The sequence below is a fragment of the Marmota monax genome, unplaced genomic scaffold (genome assembly GCF_021218885.2).
Source record: "Marmota monax isolate L192 unplaced genomic scaffold, Marmota_monax_Labrador192_F-V1.1 WCK01_AAM20220418_F8-fsc00021, whole genome shotgun sequence".
Taxonomy (NCBI): Eukaryota; Metazoa; Chordata; class Mammalia; order Rodentia; family Sciuridae; genus Marmota; species Marmota monax.
Genome location: NW_026695228.1, coordinates 22,705,657 through 22,727,458, shown reverse-complemented (window position 1 = coordinate 22,727,458; position 21,802 = coordinate 22,705,657). Strand labels below are relative to the sequence as shown.

The 21,802-nt window shown below is 45.7% G+C and overlaps 1 protein-coding gene and 1 long non-coding RNA gene across 3 annotated transcripts in view; one reads left to right on the top strand and one right to left on the bottom strand.

Annotated features, from left to right (window-relative positions):
- LOC124087920 (uncharacterized) overlaps nucleotides 1-9,475 on the top strand; it is a 22,098-nt gene extending 12,623 nt beyond the window's left edge. Inside the window, exons 2-3 of one of the 2 annotated variants that reach the window (XR_009226071.1) lie at nucleotides 6,558-8,863; nucleotides 8,948-9,475. This is a non-coding gene — a long non-coding RNA (uncharacterized LOC124087920). The remainder of the gene's footprint in view (nucleotides 1-6,557; nucleotides 8,864-8,947) is intronic. The other variant, XR_006850222.2, reaches the window with a different exon arrangement.
- Nucleotides 3,257-21,802, bottom strand: Akap8 (A-kinase anchoring protein 8). Its single transcript, XM_046437109.2, has 14 exons — nucleotides 21,684-21,802; nucleotides 19,030-19,068; nucleotides 16,739-16,771; nucleotides 15,915-16,194; nucleotides 14,834-15,350; nucleotides 14,211-14,340; nucleotides 13,948-13,994; nucleotides 12,560-12,593; nucleotides 10,617-10,704; nucleotides 8,689-8,830; nucleotides 8,315-8,408; nucleotides 7,689-7,819; nucleotides 5,608-5,703; nucleotides 3,257-3,992 (listed from the first exon to the last, which is right to left on the bottom strand). Exons 1-14 carry the CDS (start codon nucleotides 21,700-21,702, stop codon nucleotides 3,552-3,554), a joined length of 2,091 nt encoding a protein of 696 aa, XP_046293065.1. The 5' UTR covers nucleotides 21,703-21,802; the 3' UTR covers nucleotides 3,257-3,551.

Here is a 21,802-nt window from a genome sequence, read left to right as displayed (position 1 = left end):
TCAGTAATGGTGAAGCTAAGCAACTCAGTGAGACCCTGTCTCTAAATAAAATACAAAATAGGGCTGGGATGTGGCTCAGTGGTTGAGTTCAATCCCCAGTACCAGGGGAAAAAAAAAATTGTTTTTTGCAATACTGAGGATTAAAACTTTTTGTGCCTTGCTTGGACTAGTGGCAAATGCCTGTAATCCCAGCAATTTGAGAGCCTGAGTCAGGGGGACTGCAAATTCAAGGCCATCTTGGGCACATTCAGGAGAAACTATCTTTAAAAACGAAGGTGTAGGGGTGCTGGGGTTGTATAGCTCAATGGGAGAGCACACCTGGGTTTAATCCCCAGTACCAAAACAAACAAACAAACAAATAAAACCTCTTTGAGCCTCAAAGGGCACTATCAAAAGAGGAAACAATCGGGGCTGGGGATGTGGCTCAAGCGGTAGCGCACTCGCACGCCAGGCGCCCCGGGTTCGATCCTCAACACCACAAACAAACAAAGATGTTGTGTCCGCCAAAAACTAAAAAATAAATATTGAAAATTTCTAAGAAAAAAAAAAAGGAAACAATCCACGGGATGGGATGATATTTGCAAATAATGTCTCATAAGTTTTATATAAATACTTTCTGTAACTTAAAAAGGTAATCCAATTTAAAAATGGAAGCTGGGCATAGTGGTATATACCTGTGGTTCCAGCTACTAATCAAGCTGAGGTGGGAGGATTGTTTGAGCCCACAAGTATGAACTCAGTGTAGGCAACATATGCCAGACCAATTTCAAAAAGAAAGGGGAGAAATGGGTGAAAAACTCAAGTAGATTTACAAAGATACACAAGTGGTCAACAAGCACAGAAAGATATGTCCATTATCATGTTATTAGGCAAATGCCAGTCCAAAGCACAAGGAGGGCTAGGTGTGGTGGCACACACTTGTGATCCCAGAAATTTGGGAGGCTGAGGCAAGAAGGTTGCAAAGTTCAAGGTCAGCCTCAGCAATTTAGAGATTATCTCAAAATAAATAAAAAAGGCTGGAGAAGCAGCTCCGTGGTAGAGGGCCCCTGGGTTCAATCCCCAGTACCAAAACCAAACCTCAGTGAGGTGCTGGGGATACAGTCAGTAGTAGAGGCTTGCTTAGTGTCTGGAGCAAAAAACACAGTGAGGCCAATCCTTCCACCATGATAGCTAGAAACGTTTTTTAAAAAGGAAGCTGAGACAAGAGAATCTCAAATGCAACACCATTCTCAGCAATTTAGTGAGACCCAGCCTCAAAATTTAAAACAAAAAAAAGGGCTGGGGATGTAGCTCAGTGTTGAAATGCCTCTAGGTTCAATCCCCAGTACACACACACACACACAAAAAAAGGCAGAAGTAATTCTTATCAATCTGATGAAAAGATTAAAAATAAGGCATATACATACAATGGAATGTTTTTCAGCCATAAGTGAATTTTTGATAAATGGTATTGACATAGAGGGACTTTAAAAAGCATTATGGTGTATGAAAACAAAAGATCATATATTGATTCCCTTTATATATTTAAGAGATAATCCAGAGACAAAGCAGATTAGTGGTAGTCAGAAGCTGTGGGCGACAAAATGGGTAGTTAACAGGTCTGAGGGTTTCCTTTTAGGATGAGGAAAATGCCTTGGAACTAGATAAAAGCAATGGTTGTACAACATTGTGAATGTGCCAAATGCCACCAGATTGCTCGTTTAAAAAATGGTAATAAGGGGCTGGGGTTGTGGCTCAGTGGTAGAGCGCTTGCCTGGCATGTGTAAAGCACTGCATATAAATGATAAAGGTCCATTGACAACTTAAAAATATATATATGGTAATGAACCAGGCATGGTGGTACACACCTGTAACCCCAGCTACTAGGGCATTGCCACCCCCCAAGAAAAAAAGCTTCTGAGGACAAGCTCAATCTGCAGTTAGGCCACATCTATGTAGCAGTAAGGAATGATGTGCAAGAAATGACTCATGAGGCACCTTTTTACTGGCTATTGAGCTACTCATTTCTGCATTTGGTTAATATTGACTTTCTCACTAATGTTCATCTTGTCTCTCCAATAAACCTCCTTGAGTTTAGAATTGTCATCATGAATTAGTACCAGGTATACATACAGTAGATAGCTCACCAAAGATTTAACTGCCTTATTTAAAATAATTCCCAACTGGCTAGTGTTTCTCAAGATGTGAGATGTATCCAGTTAATAGGTTTATAAGGAAACAGACCTATTAGTATAATTTCAAAAGGGAAAGACTGTCCACTTCTTCTGATTACATGAAACTATAATTTGTGTATACTATCTTCAGCACAGATAGCCTCTATTTCTTACAAATTCACAAACCTCCAAAGTATTTTTTGTTACTGGGGAATAGACCTTGGGGGGGCTTTACCACTGGATTACATTTTCAGTCTTTTTGAGGCAGGGTCTAAGCTGCTAAGGCTGGCCTGGAAGCCTCCTGACTCAGCCTCTCAAATCACTGGGGTTATAGGCACGCACCATTGGGCCTGGTAACCTAAATGAAATGTTTATAGCTTTGTGTTTCTGGGATTAAACCCAAGGCCTTGCACATGCTAGGGAAGGATGATATACCAAGGACTGTAGTCCTACTGCTGCTGGCTTCTTTTTTTTGGTATTGTGAAGTGAACCCAGGGGCACTTTATCAGAGATATATCCCCAGCCCTTTTTATTTTTTTGAGAATCTTGCTAAGTTGCTTAGACTGGCCTCAAACTTGCAATCCCCCTGCTTCAGCCTCCCGGGTCCCAGGTATTACAGGCGTGCCACTGCACCTGGCCTGGCTTCACTTTTTTCCCTTTCTTTTGGTACTGACGATTGAACCCACTAAATCATTGAATCACATCCCCAGACCTTTTTATTTATTTTTGAGACTAAGTGGCTAAGGTTGGCCTTGAACTTGAAATCCTCCTGTACCAGAGAATACAGGTGTGTGTTACAACACCCAACTGGCTTTCTCATTTTGAGTGTCAACTGAGTGTTTCCAGTAGTGCCCGTCTGCGAGATTCATCAAATCTTTGATAAGAGTTCACTGATGTGACAAGAACATCACATGCTAACAAGATGCTGCCACATTTTGTGAGGATCATACCATACACTGCACTACAAAAGCAGAAGTCAAAAGCTGAAGCTGGAAAAAATGCTTGGGAGAAAAAAAATCCATTACAAAGCAATATATGTGACTAACATTGGTCTGCTCCCAACCAAAGAAGGAGGGGGAAAGAAGAAGCATTCAGTCAGTGGCTATATTTAACAAGTATCAAGATCTAATTGCCTAAATTTTATTATTCCAACTGCTATGTAAAGAGAAGTGTCAGCTGCTTTGGGAATGTACTTTTGCCTTCAATCAAGGTGGGAAGCCACGCAACTGTGTAAGACAAGCCCATGGGTTACATAGTTCAGAAAGAAATGGTTGAGTCTCTTCATCAAAATTAGCTTACAGCATATTCCAGTAACACACACCCTAGTACTGCTTATAAATCAAAGAAGAAAGAACAATGCATTATATAACACATCCCTTGAAACAGGGAAAAAGAGGATTATTCTGTATGAATATTATCTTTGGCCTCTGCATCACTTTGTCCCACTTCAGATTCCACAGCAGCCGGGGCAGGAACAGCCACTGTTAGGGCATTTTCTGCCTCTGCTGCCAGCACTGTGGCCTCACTTCCTGCCTCAGCTTCGGTACTGCCCTTCTCAGATGATGTTCCACAGGAAGTCTGCTCTTCCAGTAGCTGTTCAATGTGGAGATCGCTGCTGGCCTCTGTTGCACCCACTGGGACTTGCCCTTCAGCCAGCATTTCACCACTCTCACCAGCTGGCACTCCTTCCCCATCAACAGCTCTCACGGCTGCTGTAATCACCTCTGCTAAGACTTCTGCAGCCACCTCCTCAGGTGTCTCTTCCTTATCTTCACCTCCTAAATTATCATCTCCTTCTATTTCAGGATCAACGGTTTCATTAGTGAAAGGGTCCTCACCCTATACAAAAGGAAACACAGATCAGTTGGAGAAATGAGTTTGAAGTAGGCCAGGTTTCTGGGAGCTCATGTTTTCAGGCCTGGCAGAGTCCACCAGAGAATCTCTTAAATTCCCAACAGCTTCAAAAAAGACTTCTCAGAAAATCTTCACCAGAACTGTTTTGCAATCTTCTCTTTGTTTTTAAATATGTATTTAGTTGTAGATGAACACACAGTATATTTATTTTTATTTTATTATTTTTTAATTTTTAAAAAATATCTTTTGTTTATTCATTTTTATGTGGTACTGAGGATCAAACCCAGCGCCTCACATGTGTGAGGCAAGTGCTCTGCCACTGAGCCCCAGCCCCAGCCCCTGTATATTTATTTTTATGTGGTTCTGAGGATCAAACCCAGTGCCTCACACAGGTGAGGCAAGCACTTGACCACTGAGCTACAACCCCAGTCCCCCCACTTTTTTTGTGTGGTACTAGGGCTTGAACCCAGGGCCTCACATGTATATGCTAATAGGCCCAGCCCCTGTTTCGCATTTTTTATTCACACATATAACCAGGAGGCATAGTTTGGATGTAGGATTTCTTAAATGACTTAATAAACAGTTACAGGAAGACTATTTTTAAATTTTAGTTTAATTTAAGCTCATGGCCCTTATATGAAGATTGTTCTCACTTTACAGATAAGGAAATGAAACTTCAAGATCATTAATTTGCTGAGCACAATGGTGCACTCTTATAATCCAGTGGCTTTAAAGGCCGAGGCAGGAAGATGGCAAGTTCAAAGCCAGCCTCAGCAACTTAGCAAGGCCCTATCTCAAAAAGATAAAAAGAGCTGGGGATGTTGCTCAGTGGTTAAGTGCCCCTGGGTTTAATCCCCAGACCCCCCCCCCCCCCCAATTTAAAACAAAAAAGCAAACTAACTTGCCTGAGATCACACAGCTATTAACCATTAGAGTGATGGTTCTAACCCAAGTGTAACACCCTCAGAAGCCACACTTCTCACTAGCACACGCCAATATTGTCCCTACCCTGAAAAAGGTATTCTAAAAAGCATCCCTACAAAATTAAGAAGCATGTTTTAAAATATGGTGCTTAAGCTGGGGGTGTAGTTTTCAGTGGCAGACTGTGTGCTTAGTATGTACAAGACCCTGCACTCAATTCCCAACATGAAAAACAAATAAGTGAAATCTCTCTCTCTCCTCAACAATTACCATCTACCTTTAATTTTTTTTTTTTTGAAACAGGTCTCACTATGTTGCTCAGGCTGACCCTCTAAGTTGTCACGTAGCCAAGGCTGGACTGATGCATTCCAGTATCAAAAAGACTCAAAATTGGAGTCTTTTGACGTATACTACCAGAGAAATGAAAAAGCTGTGCTCCATTTGTGTACAATGAACCAAATGCATTCTGCTGTCATGTATAACTAATTAGAACAAATATATATATAAATATTATATATTTATATATATATTTATATATATATATTTATTTATATATATATATATAATATTTATATATAAATATATATATATATACATAAATACTACACTCTGGATATAATTCCATACTCATCCTCCATTTCAAAGACTTCTCCTGCCCCTTGGATTCCAAAATACAAACCTTGAGGTATTTTTCCAGCATCTTCACTATGTGTCTGTTGTTCAAAACACTCTTAGCCACGTGGAGACTTGTTTTCTTGAACTGTTCAGCAGCCAACTGCAAAGGGAACCAAACATGGGATTTCTAAAATGCAGAGGAGTAAGAGAACAAACTAGCCAGATTATTCCAAGCAGCCCTCAGAGGCAACTAATACCATTTTTTGTTGACACAAATATCAAAATGCCAGGCTACAAAAATGAGAGAAAGCAGGCCATCTGTGAGTCTTTGGAATAAAGACAGTGAAACCAAGTAGAACAGTTTAATAATCTGAAGACAAAAACAGAGACATGCCATTGCTATCAACATGCCATGTAAAGAAGCAAGAAAATTTACAATTACAAACTATATGGATTAAGTAAGGGAAATGGATAAGCCTTCACAATAAGTTTAACAGCAGCAATAAGAATGTGTCAATGTGTTTTAGAGCTTACACACTGACATACTAATCCCTTGCTTGCAGAGTGCTTTTTTGCTCATTTTTAATAGTACTGTGGCATGGTAAGCATCTATTGAAACCACCAGTTACCAGTTGGGTAACTATAGATAAAGATGTTGTTAGTGGGGTGTGGTGGAGAATGCCTGTAATCGAAGCTACTTGGGAGGGTGAAGCAGGAGAGTCCCAGTTCCAGGCCAGCCTGGGCAATTTACCAAGACCTGCCTCAAAAACTAAAGGGCTAGGGATGTAGCTCAGTGATAAAGCACTCTGGTTCAAACCTTGATGTAGAAAAAGAAACATGTTTTAAAATATGGTGCTTAAGCTGGGGGTATAGTTTTCAATGGCAGACTGTGTGCTTAGTATGTATAAGACCCTACCATTCAGTTCCCAACATGAAAAACAAATAAGTGAAATCTTTCTACCTCTCTCCTCAACAATTACCATCTACCTTTAATTTTTATTTTTTTTGAAACAGGTCTCAACCAACAACAATGCTACATTAAACCAGAGGTCCACAACACTACAGCCTATGGACCAAACTAGCCACACCCACTCTTTATCACCCCTCACCAGACACAGATACATGGCCTTGCAGGGGATGAGCTTTAGGAACCCTTCAGATCACGAAATTCAAAGATGCTAAGGCCCATATATAAAATGGTACAGGCATCTGCACAAAACCTATGCACTGCATGTATACCCTCCCTACACTTTAAATACTACGTACATAGTTGTTATACTGATCAGCAACTACTTCAGTCTATGGGTGTGAAACTCATGGGTAAGGACGATTGAATATACTTAGAAACTGACAACAACAACAATAAACCGTGCTGACTCTTAAGTTAAACATTTAGCCTCAGGACCCATTAGCTCACAAGGACACAACTTGCCCTGAAACCTAGGTTCCCCATACCCCTGGGCTCTTAATGGCCCTGAGCCTCAGCTTACAGATGTCCATAGCTGTCCAGCTACTAGGGAATGTATGTGGTGGTTAACAGAACATTCTGAGGGCTGGGGATGTGGCTCAAGCGGTAGCGCACTCGCCTGGCATGCGTGCGGCCCGGGTTCGATCCTCAGCACCACATACAAAGATGTTGTGTCCCCCAAAAACTAAAAAAATAAATATTAAAAAAAAAAAAATTCTAAAAAAAAAAAAAAGAACATTCTGAAATCAGGACAATTTCAGCTATTGTATTTGATAAATTCTAAGCAACTTATTTTCTCACTTTTCTGTGTGTAGTGGGGGTGGCGGGGTGGGGAACCAAGATACAAGTCTCAATATGTTACACGGATTACGTTTTTTTTTTAACATTTACTTTTTAGTTGTAGTTGGACACAATACCTTTATTTTATTCATTTATTTTTATATGGTGCTGAGGATCGAACCCAGAGCCCCACATATGCTAGGTGAGCACTCTACCGCTGAGCCACAACCCCAGCCCAGAGTTACTTTTTAACAGAAATTGGGGTGAATCTTACAGCCAATGAAATGACAGACAACAGAAATACAACAAGAGACCCTATCAGTGTGAACACTTTCGGTATGAGACAGAAGGTCTGAGCCCCACTCTCAAGGCACCTATGCCCACATCAGAAGACTCACCCTGCGGTTGTGGTTGTGGTCCACTGAATGCAGATGCCGTTGGAGGAGCTGGTGCTGCGCGGGAATCAGCATGTCACAGGCCAGGCAATGCGCAGCCTCGATCTTCTTGAAGAAGTGTTCCTGGCCAATCCCTGTGATGCAACCCAAGCAAGTGATGCTTTCTCACTGTTCCCCAACAAATCCCACATTTTCTCCTTTCAATGCTCTCTAATGATTCAGTTAGGACAAAATGAGAAAGGCATTGCCTGCTCTCCCACAGCAATGTGGGGTCACAGCAACTGGCTCTACACTCAAGAATTCTACATGTCAACTTTGCTGATCATTCTAGTCTTCTCTCTTCATAACAAAGAGGGGGGGACCCCCACCATGTTGTTTAACATCACTCTGATAAGCTGCCTGTGGAACTGTGATCTCCATTAGCCAGATTTGGGATTTTTTTTCCATTGTAAGTGTTCTTCCCCTGGGGCCTGACTTCACATTCTCAGCAGCTCTCTGCTAAGGATAGAACCCTGGGCTTCTAGCATGCTAAGCACTCTACACACCTAGCCCCATTTGTACTATTATAAGGGTCACTTCCATGCCTTACTATCATTTAAAATAACCTGCTCTCTGGCATCATAACTCACCTTTGAAAGGATCTGGTTTTGGTTTTGTGCTTTCCTTGTCTATCAGTTCCTGACGCCTCTTCTCAATCTTCTTATTCCTGTTTACAATGTATTCCTAGAGGGGTGGGATATGGCACCAAATGAAATGAGAGGACGATATTTCTCACCTGCACAGAGGGTGGGAAGATCCTATCTGAGATTCTGTACAGAAACTATGGTAGCTGGAGCTCTCAACTGCACCTCTGACTCAGTGATTTGTACAACTACTTTAATCTGGGAAAAGAAATTGATCATATTTAGGCTTCTCATTTCCCTACCGCTTCCCTTCTCTGCAAGGGATCTGACACCTGTGGAATAGTTGGGAAATGCTGCAGTGGAGGCCAAGTGTCCTTTACCTGGAGGAACTCTACTGTCTTGTCAGGCAGCTTGGTACTTATAAATCGCAGTGTCTCTTTGTGGAACTTGCTTTGCAAATGCTTCTGGATTTCTTCATCTTCAAAGCTGCGAAACTTGCATACTGAACAGGCAAACTGAATCCTGAAGAAGGAACATGAAAAGAACAGTGGTGAGGTAAGATCACCAGATCATCACTGGGTAGAGCTGAAATGGTAAAGGAAACACAATTTTTTAACCAAGCCTTCTCACTTTTTGCAGGGAGGCGGAGCAGTAGTTACCCAAACTTACCCCCACCATCTGAAGAACAGGATACAGCCGTGCAGCTACTTCAGGAAAATGATTCACACAATAACTCTTTAACATATCAGTCTCTCTTTAGCCCAAATTCTCTAAGAGAACACCCTGAAATGGTGACTTTTTAGAATTGTGGACTTCCCAATCTCTACTTGACTGCTCTGGGAACTTCGTATTTAACTCCACAGCTTCTCAGATGGGTTTGTCTTTAGCCACCAAGATGACATGTGACAATCTTATTTTATGTGAGAGAAAAATTCTAGTTGCTGTGGCACTGCACACCTGTAATCCTAGTGACTCGGGAGGCTAAGACAAGAGGATCCAAGTTCCAAGCCAGGTTGGTGGTAGAGCACCCCTACGTTCAATCAGTAGTACTGAGGGGAAAAAAAATTTCTGAAGACTTTACATAATTCAAAGTTCACATAACACAAAATAATTTCTTCCTTGAGACTTAACATTCTGGATTTTATAAATAAAAGCTTAAGCTCCTGTCGTGTGCTTCCAAAGCTTCACCAAATGCAATCAGGTTGTATGGCAAGGGAGAGCAGCTTGCAGCACCCCTGTACACCCCCAACCGAGAGGGTTAAGGGTGCAGGCAGGTGGCATTCGGGATTCCTCATCTGCCAACTCAAACTTCTCCCTACCTGGTTTTGATCTCTGACTACATCATACGGCACTCTGGCTTTTACAGACAACTCCAAACAGAGGAGCAAAGAGGACTATTTCATGAGTTCCATGAAAAGAACTAGAAGAAAGCTACCAAAGAAAGGCAGGGAATCCACACTTCCCTACTATATTTTTACCTCCTCTGTAACAATCTAAGATGACTGAGATCCTTAGCTTTCCAGTGTGGTCTGTCTAAAGATTTCTTTTTTTTTTTTTTTTAAGTTATTTCAGTTTCCATGTTACATGAAAATAGACCCAACCTAACAGTCATTTATCTGTTGAAGAAAAAAGTTTTCATGAGTTTCTGTACCACTTACGAAGAAATGAACCTATGACTTCTCAGTCTCTATTGTTTTTTGCCAAGCATTTCTTTGCATGGAAAAATCTGTCCTGTTTGAGCGTTAAGATAAAAAGAGAACCTGTACAGAGAAGCTGCAAAATCGGGACGGTAGGATGATGTATACATATATTCTTGCTATATCTTATTCCAGAGGTGATCTGGATTTGGACAAAGCACCAAGTCACCTTTTTGCCAGCTCTGCTAAATGAAGGTCACTTTCTGGAATGCCAAATGCCAAGCTAGGAGAGAGGACACCCCTCAGGCCTGCTGGAGCACAAGGGAGACCCCTGCTGGGCATGTATGGGCCACACAGTCTTGCCAGCAAGGTATAATTCCAGATGTGAGACTGAGAAAGAAATCCGCCAGAGGTTGATTCACCAAGTAAGAGCAGAAATGCAACTACACCTGTCTTTTCTACATATTCTCAATTGTTTCCCACGTTCTGTCTACACTGACTTAGGCTTAAGATTTCCTGACACTTGGCATTCAGACCAAACCAGACTTTCCTAAATTATGGAGCCAGAACAGGTAAGCTCAGTAAAGCCGAGACAGTGCCCAGGTCTGGCCACAATAAACAAGGGGTCTGTGCCTAAATCCTTGGCTCTGTTCATCCTCTTGGCTTCTCACCTGTCAGCTGCTCGGTCCCGCATCCTGTCTCTCCTCCTTTGCTTTTCTCGTCTCTTCTTCACTTCCTCATCCTCCTCATCTTTCTCTCCTGAAACAAAGAAGTCCCTTCGAGATGCTCTGAGGAGTCTGCAGAGGAACTGAGCTCCAAGGCCTTGTTGGGGGCTGCAGTTTGGCCAGCACACCCTATGCCCATGCCCGGCCTCTGCCTCCACAATGTGGCAGAGTCAGGTCACCCTGAGGTGTGGCCATCAAAGGCTCCTGATGGACAAGGGTCTTTGATGAGAACCCAGAGGAGTCAGTCACCTCACTCCTCACATGGCCTAACAAGGCAAGGATGGCAAGTCCATCCCACTCACATGTAGCCCGTCTGCTCTGACCTGCCCCAGTTTGCTAGTCCAATCTGGTGCCGTATCATTAGGTCTTCTCACACTGTCACTTAAAGAGAAAGTAATTCTCCCCAGGTACCAACACAGCAGCTGGAAGGCCTGGGAAATAAAACAAGCCACTCTACTGCCCTCTGGATGACCATCCTGACAGCCTCTTCTGAACTAGGGCCTCAGCAGGTCTGACAGTCCTTGCTGGCCCAACCTCCATCTTCCGTTCACAGACACCACCAACCTAGGGCTTTCCCAAGGCTATGTGGGAAGCAATCCTAGAAACAAAAATGGGAAGAGACCAATTGGTCCTCCCATCTGCCCCCTGGGGCCAGCGCAGGAGCTCACTGGAGAGCTTTGTGGCCAGCGTCCCAGTGTGAGATCAGGCAAGTCCTGAGGCTCAGGGCCAGGGCTGAATGCTGGAAAAGGTTGGATAAGCATCTGAACTGTGACCCCTACCCCTGATGCCAGTCCCGATACTGTCCCACGAAGATGGCGACCGGCGTGCGCTGCTCAGAAGCCTCTCAAAAGGGCGTAGTGGGACTTTTGGCAAGAGGTCACTGCCTGAAACTATGACTGCTGTTTAATAGCAAAGTCATCCCAGGTAGGTAGCAGGACCTGCGCGCAATAAACACGTCACCTTTGCTTTAGCATTTACCCGGCTGCATAGCTGCTGAACACTTGGTGTGGTCCTGCACTAAGGACACAACTGCTTCAATATGTAGGGTGGGGGCACCTCAGAGAGTCAGCTAAGCTTGAGAACCTAAGAGGAGAAGCCAAGGGCCTTCACCGTTTACCACAATTGGGCCAGCTTATCATCCTTGGGGTAACCAGTTATGGCCAGACAGCAAGAGAAACAAGTAGTTTTGGGGAGACTCAGGCAGACTGTGGCTCAGGTTTCTTCATGTCCCTCCAAAGGGTAGACTCTTGTTCTTTGCTCACTGCTTACTTTAGGCTCCTAGGTCTCCTGTACTGGACCAACGAGACCTACTGAGCAATGGCTGACTCTAGAGACCTCGGCCTGCTATATCTGACAGGCTGCCCTCTACTACCTTACTCCCAGCCCTGACAGGTATCTGCTGTCACATACCCGCAGGCACTACAGGTGCCAGTATCCCCAGCAGGGAGACTGAGGGCACAGCTCTGGGTTGGCAACTGACAGACTGGATTTATAAATTCCCCGACAGTTCAGGAACCTGCACTGGCTGGAGGGAGACAGAGAAGATGGGACAGAATGGAGGCCTCTTCCCTTAGGCTTCTGAGACTATCCCTTCCTACCATCACAAATGTCACAGACACTGGGTTGGGCTCCCCGACTCTGCAGCCTGCACCAAGGAAGGCAAATGGATCCTTTTTCAGCAAATAATGCCCCAGACATTTTGGAACAAAGCCTCAGAGTGATTACCACAACTTATACCCACCCAGCAGCCACAGCCCCCCTTTACCCTGAGTCATGGGCCCCTCTATGCAGGCCTGTGGCATGCTCATAAGCCCACCCTGACTGGGTGATGGGTGGTAAATGTGGGATAGACACAGGACACTTAACAAGGGACACTGGGTAATGCCTACCTCTCTGCCTCCCGGAGTCGCAGAATTCGTCCTCCTGAAAAAGGGCATATGCAAAGTTGGGCAGTGAGGTAGTACTTCCAGAATTCTCCACAAAAAGTCCAGCCCATGTCAACACCTGATAGATGGTGTTACCCTAGACCTAGGATGCTGTGCCACCAGGAAATGAGCCACTGTGCATCAGGACAAGCCTCAAGACTTTGGAGAGGAGCTTGAAAGTCTTGCTGCTATACCTGGTTGCCTTCAGAGACTCTGTGATAGTGACTTTTCTGTCATCAAGTCGCTAACCCTTTTTCAGTTCTTTCTAAAGCTACAAAACTTGCCCCTTAGCAAATACACATCTGTAGTTTTGCACTCCAGAATACCAGGAGCCCATCTATTAACTGTAGGTTAAGCTATGATTTTGGGCTGGGGATGTGGCTCAGCAGTAGAGTGCTTGCCTAGCATGTGCGAGATGCTGGGTTTGATCCTTAGCACCACATAAAAGTAAATAAATGAGATAAAGGTATTGTGTCTGACAACAACTTAAAAAAAATACATATATAAAGAAGCTATGATCTGTAGGAAGCTAATTCCAGCATTCTGAATTGAAAATAGGCTTCAAATTTCCAAGCATTTGTTTGTATTTACACAATAGTCTAACAAATCAGGTGTAAATAAAACACAATCCCTCTAACTGTATACCTGAACAGAGCTTATGCCTTAGGCAGTGAGCCTAAGATTAAAGTAGCAGTCAGAAGACTTGCAGAGCTTCTCTGACTCAAGACTTATGCTATGGGTTTAATAAAGATCTAAACCAGCTGAATAAGAAGCAAGTGAGAGTCAAAAGCTACAGTCACTGTATCCTGAGAACCCCCACCCTATCTGACCATCAAAAAGAATCTGGAAGAAGGCTTCTCATACAGAAAACCTTCTCTAGGATCTACCCCTCAGAAGGATCAGAATTTGCAGAACACAGGGAAGGTACCCTCCCCAGAGACATGGTGTGGTCTTAAGACCTGGCTTTAGATGCCACTATTCTGTGGCTAGTTTTGAGGACAGAAAAAACATGGACTTGGGTCAGTCACACCCAGCATGTAGCTGGCAGCCAATGAGCCTCCAGTGTGTGTCTGCCAGTCTCAGCTTGCACAACCCGTGCATTTACTACGCACATGGCTGGGTCCAACACTACATAGGATCAGGGCAAGGGGCTAGAAGCTCTTTTAGAAAGAGAATCATTCTTGTCTGAAAAATCTTAGAAACTCAGCTACAAGCTGGGGTTCCAAATCCACTCAGAGGTAGGCAGAGTGGAGTCTAGCAGGGTAGCTATTCCCACCTCTTGAAGGAGAAGTGCAATAAAAGAAAAAAATCCCACTGAGACAAAGGGGGCTGGCCCCTAAAGGTGGACTTACACCCCTGAATTCTTCATCTCCTGACCGGAAGTCGCCAGCTCCATCATCTGCCAGATATAAGGGAAAAGGAAAAGTCAGTCCCTGGGTGAGTGGTGCCATTCTCTGTTTTCACTCTCCTATGCTTACTAACCAGACCAACAAGTCCATCCTGACACAGTAGGGGCTGAGGGAACTTGGGGTTAACACACCACCCTTGGTTTCCCTCATGTCTACTGGGCAACTGACTCATCTCCTCTACCCAGCCCACTGGCCCCAGGGCATACCGTTTTCAGAAAAATCTCCTTCGCTGTCAGCCCGAGCCAGTTTGGCTTCTGGTTCCTCGTACATGGGAAACTGCTTTCGCTTCCTGCCCATGCTGTCTGGTCCGAAGCGCTCAAACCCTCTCCTCCTGGGCTACAGATATAAGCACACCCCATGTACCACTTCCCTGGGCCATTAAGATATCCCACAAAAATGAAGAACACAGTTCTTAAGATCCAAGAACAAAAGCAGAAAACAGTCTTTTTTGAAAAGCAGAGAAAAGACAACATAGTTGAAATTCAAAGAAAACATCGTGCTCAGTGAAAGGAGTCGGACACAAATGGCCACATGTGTGATTCCACTGACATGAAATGTCCAGAAGAGGCAAATCCAGAGACAGGAAACAGATGAATGGTTGTCAGGGCCTGGGGGAGGGAATAGGGAATGACTGCTAACTGGCAACAGTTTCATTTTGAGTTGATAGAAATATTGTAAAACAAAATTGTGTTGATAGTTGTACAAATCTATAAACTTGCTAAAAGTGGAATTGTACACTTAAAAATGAATGGACCTTGAAGTACATAAATTTAACCTCTGTAGAGCTAATAAGAAGAAAAGCCAAGACCTGATGGAACTTCGTGCTTACCCGATCCCGAATCCGAGTCTGTGACCGACCACATCCATAAGGCATAGTGTTGTCATAACTGCCTGCTCCCTGCATGCCCTGCATGCCCATCATGCCATAGTCAGGGGCCATGGACTGAGAGAAGAGGGAAGGAGGTGGCCTGCTGGGGGAGGGGCCTCCCAGACCTCGTCCCCCCACGTAGTTCAGCTCATTCCAGGAAACAGAAAGGGGCTCCGAGGAAGCTGAGGGTGGCATAAAATGGTCATTGCGCATGAAGGTGCTGGAATTGCTCCGGTCCTGGAAGCGGCCCTGGCCCTGGCCCTGGCTCTGGCTCTGGCCCCGGCCCCTCATGAAGCTATCAAGGGAGCCCCGCTCACGGACTGGGTCCCGGCAGTCGCTGTACTGCCCACCAAAGCTGCCATTGCGGTCGGTCCCCAGGTCAAAGTCATAGTCGTAGCTATAGCTGGGGCGGTACGGATTATGTTCGGGCAAGCAAGGCCTGGAGTCATAGGACTCATATGGCTGAAAGCGGAAGGAGCTGTGAAGGAAGCACAAGCCATTAGGGGCAGCTAAGGGCTCTGCCCAGCTATCTAGAGTGTCCCTTTCTACCCTCAATCAGCATAACCTCCCCACCTCCAGCAAAAACGACCCCTTACATTCAAGACCAACCAACCAAACCACTCTGTACCCCTCCTGAATGCTATGAAGGCAAAACACCATCGACTACATTTTTTGGCAGTGCTGGGATGGAACCCAGGGCCTCACACATACTGAGAGAGAGCTCTACCACTGAGCTGTACCCACAGCCCCTCCCCACCAACACCCTCCATTGTTGAATGAAGGGCATGGAGCCCTTGGCCACAGGAGTAGCGTGATGCATAAGTCAGTCATCTGAGGCAGCTTAATCAAGAACCATGCCTCAAGCCTCCATTCAAAATAAATATGAAATACTATTGCAATGCTTTGCCCTCGCCCCCTGCCCGGCTGCAATCACCAAATGGCCCAAGTCATGAGAAAGGCATGAAAAGTGGGTATCCATTCCCATCTGCATAAAGCTAGGCAGCCAAGAGTCTCCCAGTAAAGGGCTCAGGTTGATATTCACCTCTCTCGGTCTTGCATGCCCTCCCCACCGCTGCTGCTCCCGCCCCTGCCTCCTTCCTTGGACATCATGTCCAAACGCTGGTTGATCTTGGCAATGAGAGAATCTGAATTGTCGGTGCATGGGTCTGGGCCATAGGATGCCATGTGCATGGCAGGGCCCCCAGCTGCCAAGCCGCCATCATTAGCCTTGGTGGCCTCCCATGAGGCTGGGCCATAGCTGTAGGTTGCTCCTGCAGTGACACTGGTGTTCTGGGCACCATAGTAATTGTAGTTGTCATAACCTATCACAGGAAAAAGGAAACAAGTCAGATCTCAGCAGCTATGAGGCTTGTCTATGGCAGATATGTGTGCAAGAGCACCCCTGGTCCACCCACAAAGGAGAGGGTTATGGGACCAAGTGCTGCTGGCATCACTCCACACTGTGTGTCTAACCTGCCAAAATGCAGCAGGAAGAGGCCAGAGCAAAGAGCAGCCTCAGCTGAGTGGTGGGTTTTCTGGGTCAAAGCCTAGAACCTGCTTTCCCTGTCAAGTCAGAGGTGGCTGAGGGCCTGGGAGTGGCAGTTTGGGCAGTTGACAGACCCAGTCTGCTCTCAATCACAGCCTCTTAAGGCTGGCTTTGTCCCTTGGGTCTCCACAGCACCTCATGCTCAGTATAGCAGTTCTGGCCAGCTGGATCCTTAGGAATAGAGCCAGGAAAACAACACTAAAACTCGATGATGGCCTGTCATGCCCAGCCATCAGGAAAGCTGTGAAGGCAGCCAGGATGGAAGGCAGGGGTGCCTGCTCATAGGCTTACTTGCCTATATAAAACTCATAAGAGCTTACCTTGCCAGCTGGCCACACCACTTCCATATGTACCTTAAGAGGAAAAAAAAAAAAGCACGCAGAGCTTTACTGGTAGAACAATGGTGTCTGAAACCCTTCTGGAGGGACAATCTTCACTTCATTCCAGAAGAGCCAAGGCTGCAGTGGCCACAGAAGTGCTCCTGAGGCACCCTTGATTACCCTTAGGCTTGCTCATTTGCTACAGAGAGCAGACTAAGCAATATCAAGTGATCTCTCCTAGGCAAACCCAACTTCCCTCATGAGGACTAGGGAGGGAAAGGAGGCTGCATAAACTCCAGGAAACTGGTCCACTGTGGAATATCAGCTGAGAAGCTAGCCTAGACCCCAAAGACAGCCCTTAAAAAAGGTCAGTCTCAAACTGGGCACAATAATGCATGTATACCTATAATCTCAGCTACTTAAGAGGCTGAGGAAGGAGGAGCACAAGTTCAAAGCCAGCCTGGGCAACTTCATGAGATCCTGTCTCAAAATTAAAACAAAAATGGGTGGGGGCTATAGCTTAGTGGCAGAATGCCCCAGGGTTCAAACACCAGTATGTGAAGGGTGTCAAATTTTACCACTGCTAAAGCCCAGGGACTGCCAACCACACAAATAGGGTATCAGTGGAAAATCATGTCCTTAACACAAATGAGTAAGGGGTCATTTGTGTCACAAGGGACCTGGGAGGCCTTTTCCTGGGACACAGGGTAATCCACAGAAAAGAAACCCACTTCCACTGGCGGTAGGGACAGGGTCCAAGCCCAGAAAACAAAGAAAGCCCTGACTTCCTGGAATAGGGGCTGGAAGAAAACAAAAGACCCTCACCACATGACAGCATATTTTGGTCCTTCAAAATAAGATAAAAATAATGATCTAGACTCTAGAGAAAGGGTCAGCAAAAGGCCTTGGGCCACATGCAGCCTGCCTGCACATTGCCTTTTTTTTAAAAAAAAAATATTACTAGAGATCAGAATCCAGGACTGCAAGCATACTAAGCAAGCACTCAATCCACTACTAAGCTTCATCCTTGACTTTTTGTTTTATTTTTGGTACCAGAAATTGAACTCAGGGGCACTTGACCACTAAGCCACATCCCCAACCCTATTTTGTATTTTATTCAAAGACGGGGTCTGAGTTGCTCAGTGCCTCACTGTTGCGGAGGGAGACTTTGAACTTGGGATCCTCGTGCCTTAGCCTCCCAAGCCGCTGAGATTACAGATCTCCCCTGGCTCAGACCTCTTTTAATTGAGACAGGGTCTTGCTAGCTTGCCAAGGTAAGACTGGCCCTGAACTTAAGATTCTCCTGCCTAAGCACCCCAAGTAGTTCGGATTACAGGTGAATGCTAGTGTACACCCAACCTACTGCCTGTTTTTATACAGCCCTCAAGCTAAGAAACGGTTTTACTTTTCTAAATGGTCAGAGAAAAACAACTCAAAAGAACATTTCATTACATAAAAACTGACACGAAATGAATTACTTATAAAATAGCCCCTACCTTTTTTTTTTTTTTTTGTGGTACTGGGAATCAAATCTAGAACCTAGTGCACGTTAAGCAACTACTCTACCACTATATTCTCAGCCCTATTTGAGACTGGGTTCATAAATTGCCCAGGCTGGCCTTGAACTTAGGATTTTCCTGCCCAGCCTCCCAAGCAGCTGGAATCACAGTTCTATACTCTCATGCATGTTTCCTTTCAGATCTTAGTAGAAAAAACCATGCCTTGGTAGAGACAGATATAAAGAACTCTATGTATTATCCACTTAATTCTACAATTTTAAAGCTATAATGAAAAATAAAGTATATCAATCATATACAGGAAAAAAAAAACCTCTGATGATACTCTCAGCTGTCTATTTACCTACAACAAATAAATATATTTTAGCCAGGTGCAATGGAACATGCCTGTAATACCAGCAACTCCAGAGCCTGAGACAGGACTCTGTCTCAAAAAATAAAGGGCTAGGGATGCAGCCCAGTGTTCAATCCCCAGTACCAAAAAAAGGAAAGAAATTTTTTGCTAAAATTAAGAATATTTCACAACACAAGAATTCTGATATTCAAATCTCAATATCTATAAGTACACACTGACCTACCTGTGGCTGTTTTTGCACTACAGAGATCACATGCAAAACCAAAGATATTTATTATTTGAACCTTTAGAGAAAATGCTTGCTGGCCCCAGGGTCACCACCCCTCTTGATCTGGGCAAGCATCATATTCAGCTCTGCCACACTGGGGCCTCAGGTGAAGGAAGTTCATATTGTAACACATTATGCAGGATCAGCTTACCCTGGGTGTTTGCAGGTCCAGCACTCCATGCCCCATAGCCTGTGAAAAGAAGATCCTGTGTATTAAGATCTTATTTATCATACTAGGGAATGTGGGCTTTAAGGTTCTCTGAGGAGTCTAAAGTGACATCCTCCCAGGAGTTCAGTGCCAGCCTTAGAAGAAGGCAGCATAGCCATAGCAGCACCATCCCTCTATGTCATCTTTCCACCCAAAAGGCTGATGCTTCATCACACTGGGGTCAGGTTAAGGCCAAAACCAAAAAAAGAAGGGAGGGAAACAGGACTAGAAGACAGCTTGGGCAGTCACCCTCAACCCTCATCACAACTGAAGATATCACAGGACAAGCTGTGCATTGGGACACAGTCCCCCATGCTGGTTGACCTACCCACCATGCAGCTGGGAAACCAGCTCAGCCCATCTAGAGTACCCCATGAGAGAAACTTGGGAACCTGGAGATATAAACTGTGCCCCTTGGGATTCCCTTCTGATTTTAAACCTTCTAATGCTCCCCAGGCCTTAAAGTCCCAGAACCTTAGCCTGGCCCTAAGGCATCAAACTGGGCCCCACTGTCCCTGAAGGCAAGAGTGTGGAAATAGCTTCTCTTCATCTGTATTCCTGGAGCAGGGCACAGGAGGTTGACTGCCCATGCCAGTCAAATGACTTCACTTTGATGAAGCAAGAATGTAGCTTCCCTTACTAGAACAAATGCCTACCATGTACCTACACATGACAAGCACTGCCCCTGAATGCCATTCAGAGTCTTACAGCAGAGGTTAGAGGACCTGATCCTTTGTTCTACTATGCTTTAGGTTTGCTCTCTGTTCACTTCTGCAAGCTATACCTTCCCCTCACTACCCCATCCTGCTAAACTAAGCAGCCATCCCCATCTGTTCTGCAATAAACACTAACCTTGGGGCACTCGCTGCTTCCCTGTGAGGTACTGGTGTATTAACCCAATCTTAAAACACTTCCTGAGACAGAAGAAATCAGGGATGTTGCAGGATCTTAATTGGTTCTTTTTTTTTTTTAATAGATGAGCACAATACCTTTATTTTATTTTTATGTGGTGATGAGGATCCAATCCAGTGCCTCACATGTGCTAGGCAAGCGCTCTGCCAACTGAGCTATATCCCCAGCCCTCTTAATTGGTTCTTAAAGGTTTAAGGCAGGCAGGAAGTGGGGGTGGGAGGCTCTCTAAACTAAAGGGCCTTAAAACAGGATTACAAAAATATCTGGCGGAGCTGGGTGTGGAGCCTGCTGCTCGAGGTGAAGGCAGGAGCATCAAGAGTTCTAACCCAGCCTCAGCAATTGCTAGGCGCTAAGCAACTCAGTGACACCCTGTCTCTAAATAAAATACAAAATAGGGCTGGGGATGTGGCTCAGTGGTTGAGTGCCCCTGAGTTCAATCCCTGGTACCAAGAAAAAAAAAAAAAAAAATCTGGCGGGTAGGAAGGCAAATACTGGAAGATCTAGCCAGACATCGAAATGCCAGGACAGCCAGGCTGAGCCTCTCCTAAGATCCTGCAGAAACTCAGCGACACGTGCACCGCCCTCAGGACCTTTCTTTCAGCAATTCCTGCTGCTGGGATACTCCTACTTTGCCCCTCTGAAGACCCTCATCCTTTCATCAGACCACTAAGTTTTCTGCTCTAGGTCGGGCCCCACCAGGCAAGTTCCAATTGTTCCCTATAGGCAAACTTGGCTCTCAGCACAGAGCAGAAGGCCTCCCAGGAGGCTCATTCCAGAGACAGCAAACAAGGAACTCCAGAAGATCGGCTCTGAGGTAGGCAGATACTTCAGGCCAATGGAGATGGAGGGTTGTTCTCTCCTACACAACCCCTCGGGCCCTCTAGCCCCATAAGAGGATGCCTGAAGGAGAATGGCCAATCTGTCGCATAGCCCAAAGCACATCAGGTTTCCACCTTTGCACACAAGATACTCAATATCTTGATCAAGATACTCAAGATATCGAATTACGCTGTTTATAGCTCCCATGGCCAACAAACACCAGATGGGCCCGCACTCGGCCCCGCCGCGCAGCACCGCGGGGCTGGCGGCGACAGGTCTGACCCCGCACAGCCCGGATGGCTTCCGGGACGGGTGCCCAAGCCTAGTACTCCCAAGGAGGTCCCGTCGAGCCTCCACGGAACGACCCTGGTGCGGCAGCTTAGAGATAGGAGACCGTCCCCCAACCCGCAGAACTCGACCCTTGGCCGCAGACCCTAGGCCTGGGCCTCGACCCCACGACCGGACGCTGAAGCTCCGCCCCCTGGCGCCGCCATTTTGTGGCGTCTTCGGAAGAGAAAGGCGGGACTTCGAACTTCGAGGTCGCTAATGCCTGCCCGGGCTTCGCCGCATCTTGGGGTAAAAGCCGCCCGGACGACCCGAGGCGCCCCCAGAAGCCAGCCGCAGCGTCGGCCCGTCGAGCCCCGACATCCCCCTAGGGCCCTGACGACCAATCCGCACGCAGCGGCCCAGGAGGGACTGCGCCGAGGACCAATGAACGGCGCGCGCGCGTCCCGGCAGCCTCTCCGCAGGGCCGGGCCTGCGGCAACCGAGCTCCCACTAAAAGCCCGATAATGCGAACCCGCAGGACGGGGGCTTCATTAGCCGGACAGTGCCTTCTCGCCACGCGCCAAGCAGTTTATACTAACCTCCGTAGCCCTGCTCCATATCTTCGACGCGACTCGCCAGCAGACCCTTTTTCTACCCTTCCACAAGACGCATGCGTTCAACGCACCTCTCGCCGTCGGCTACTGGAAGACCAGGTGCA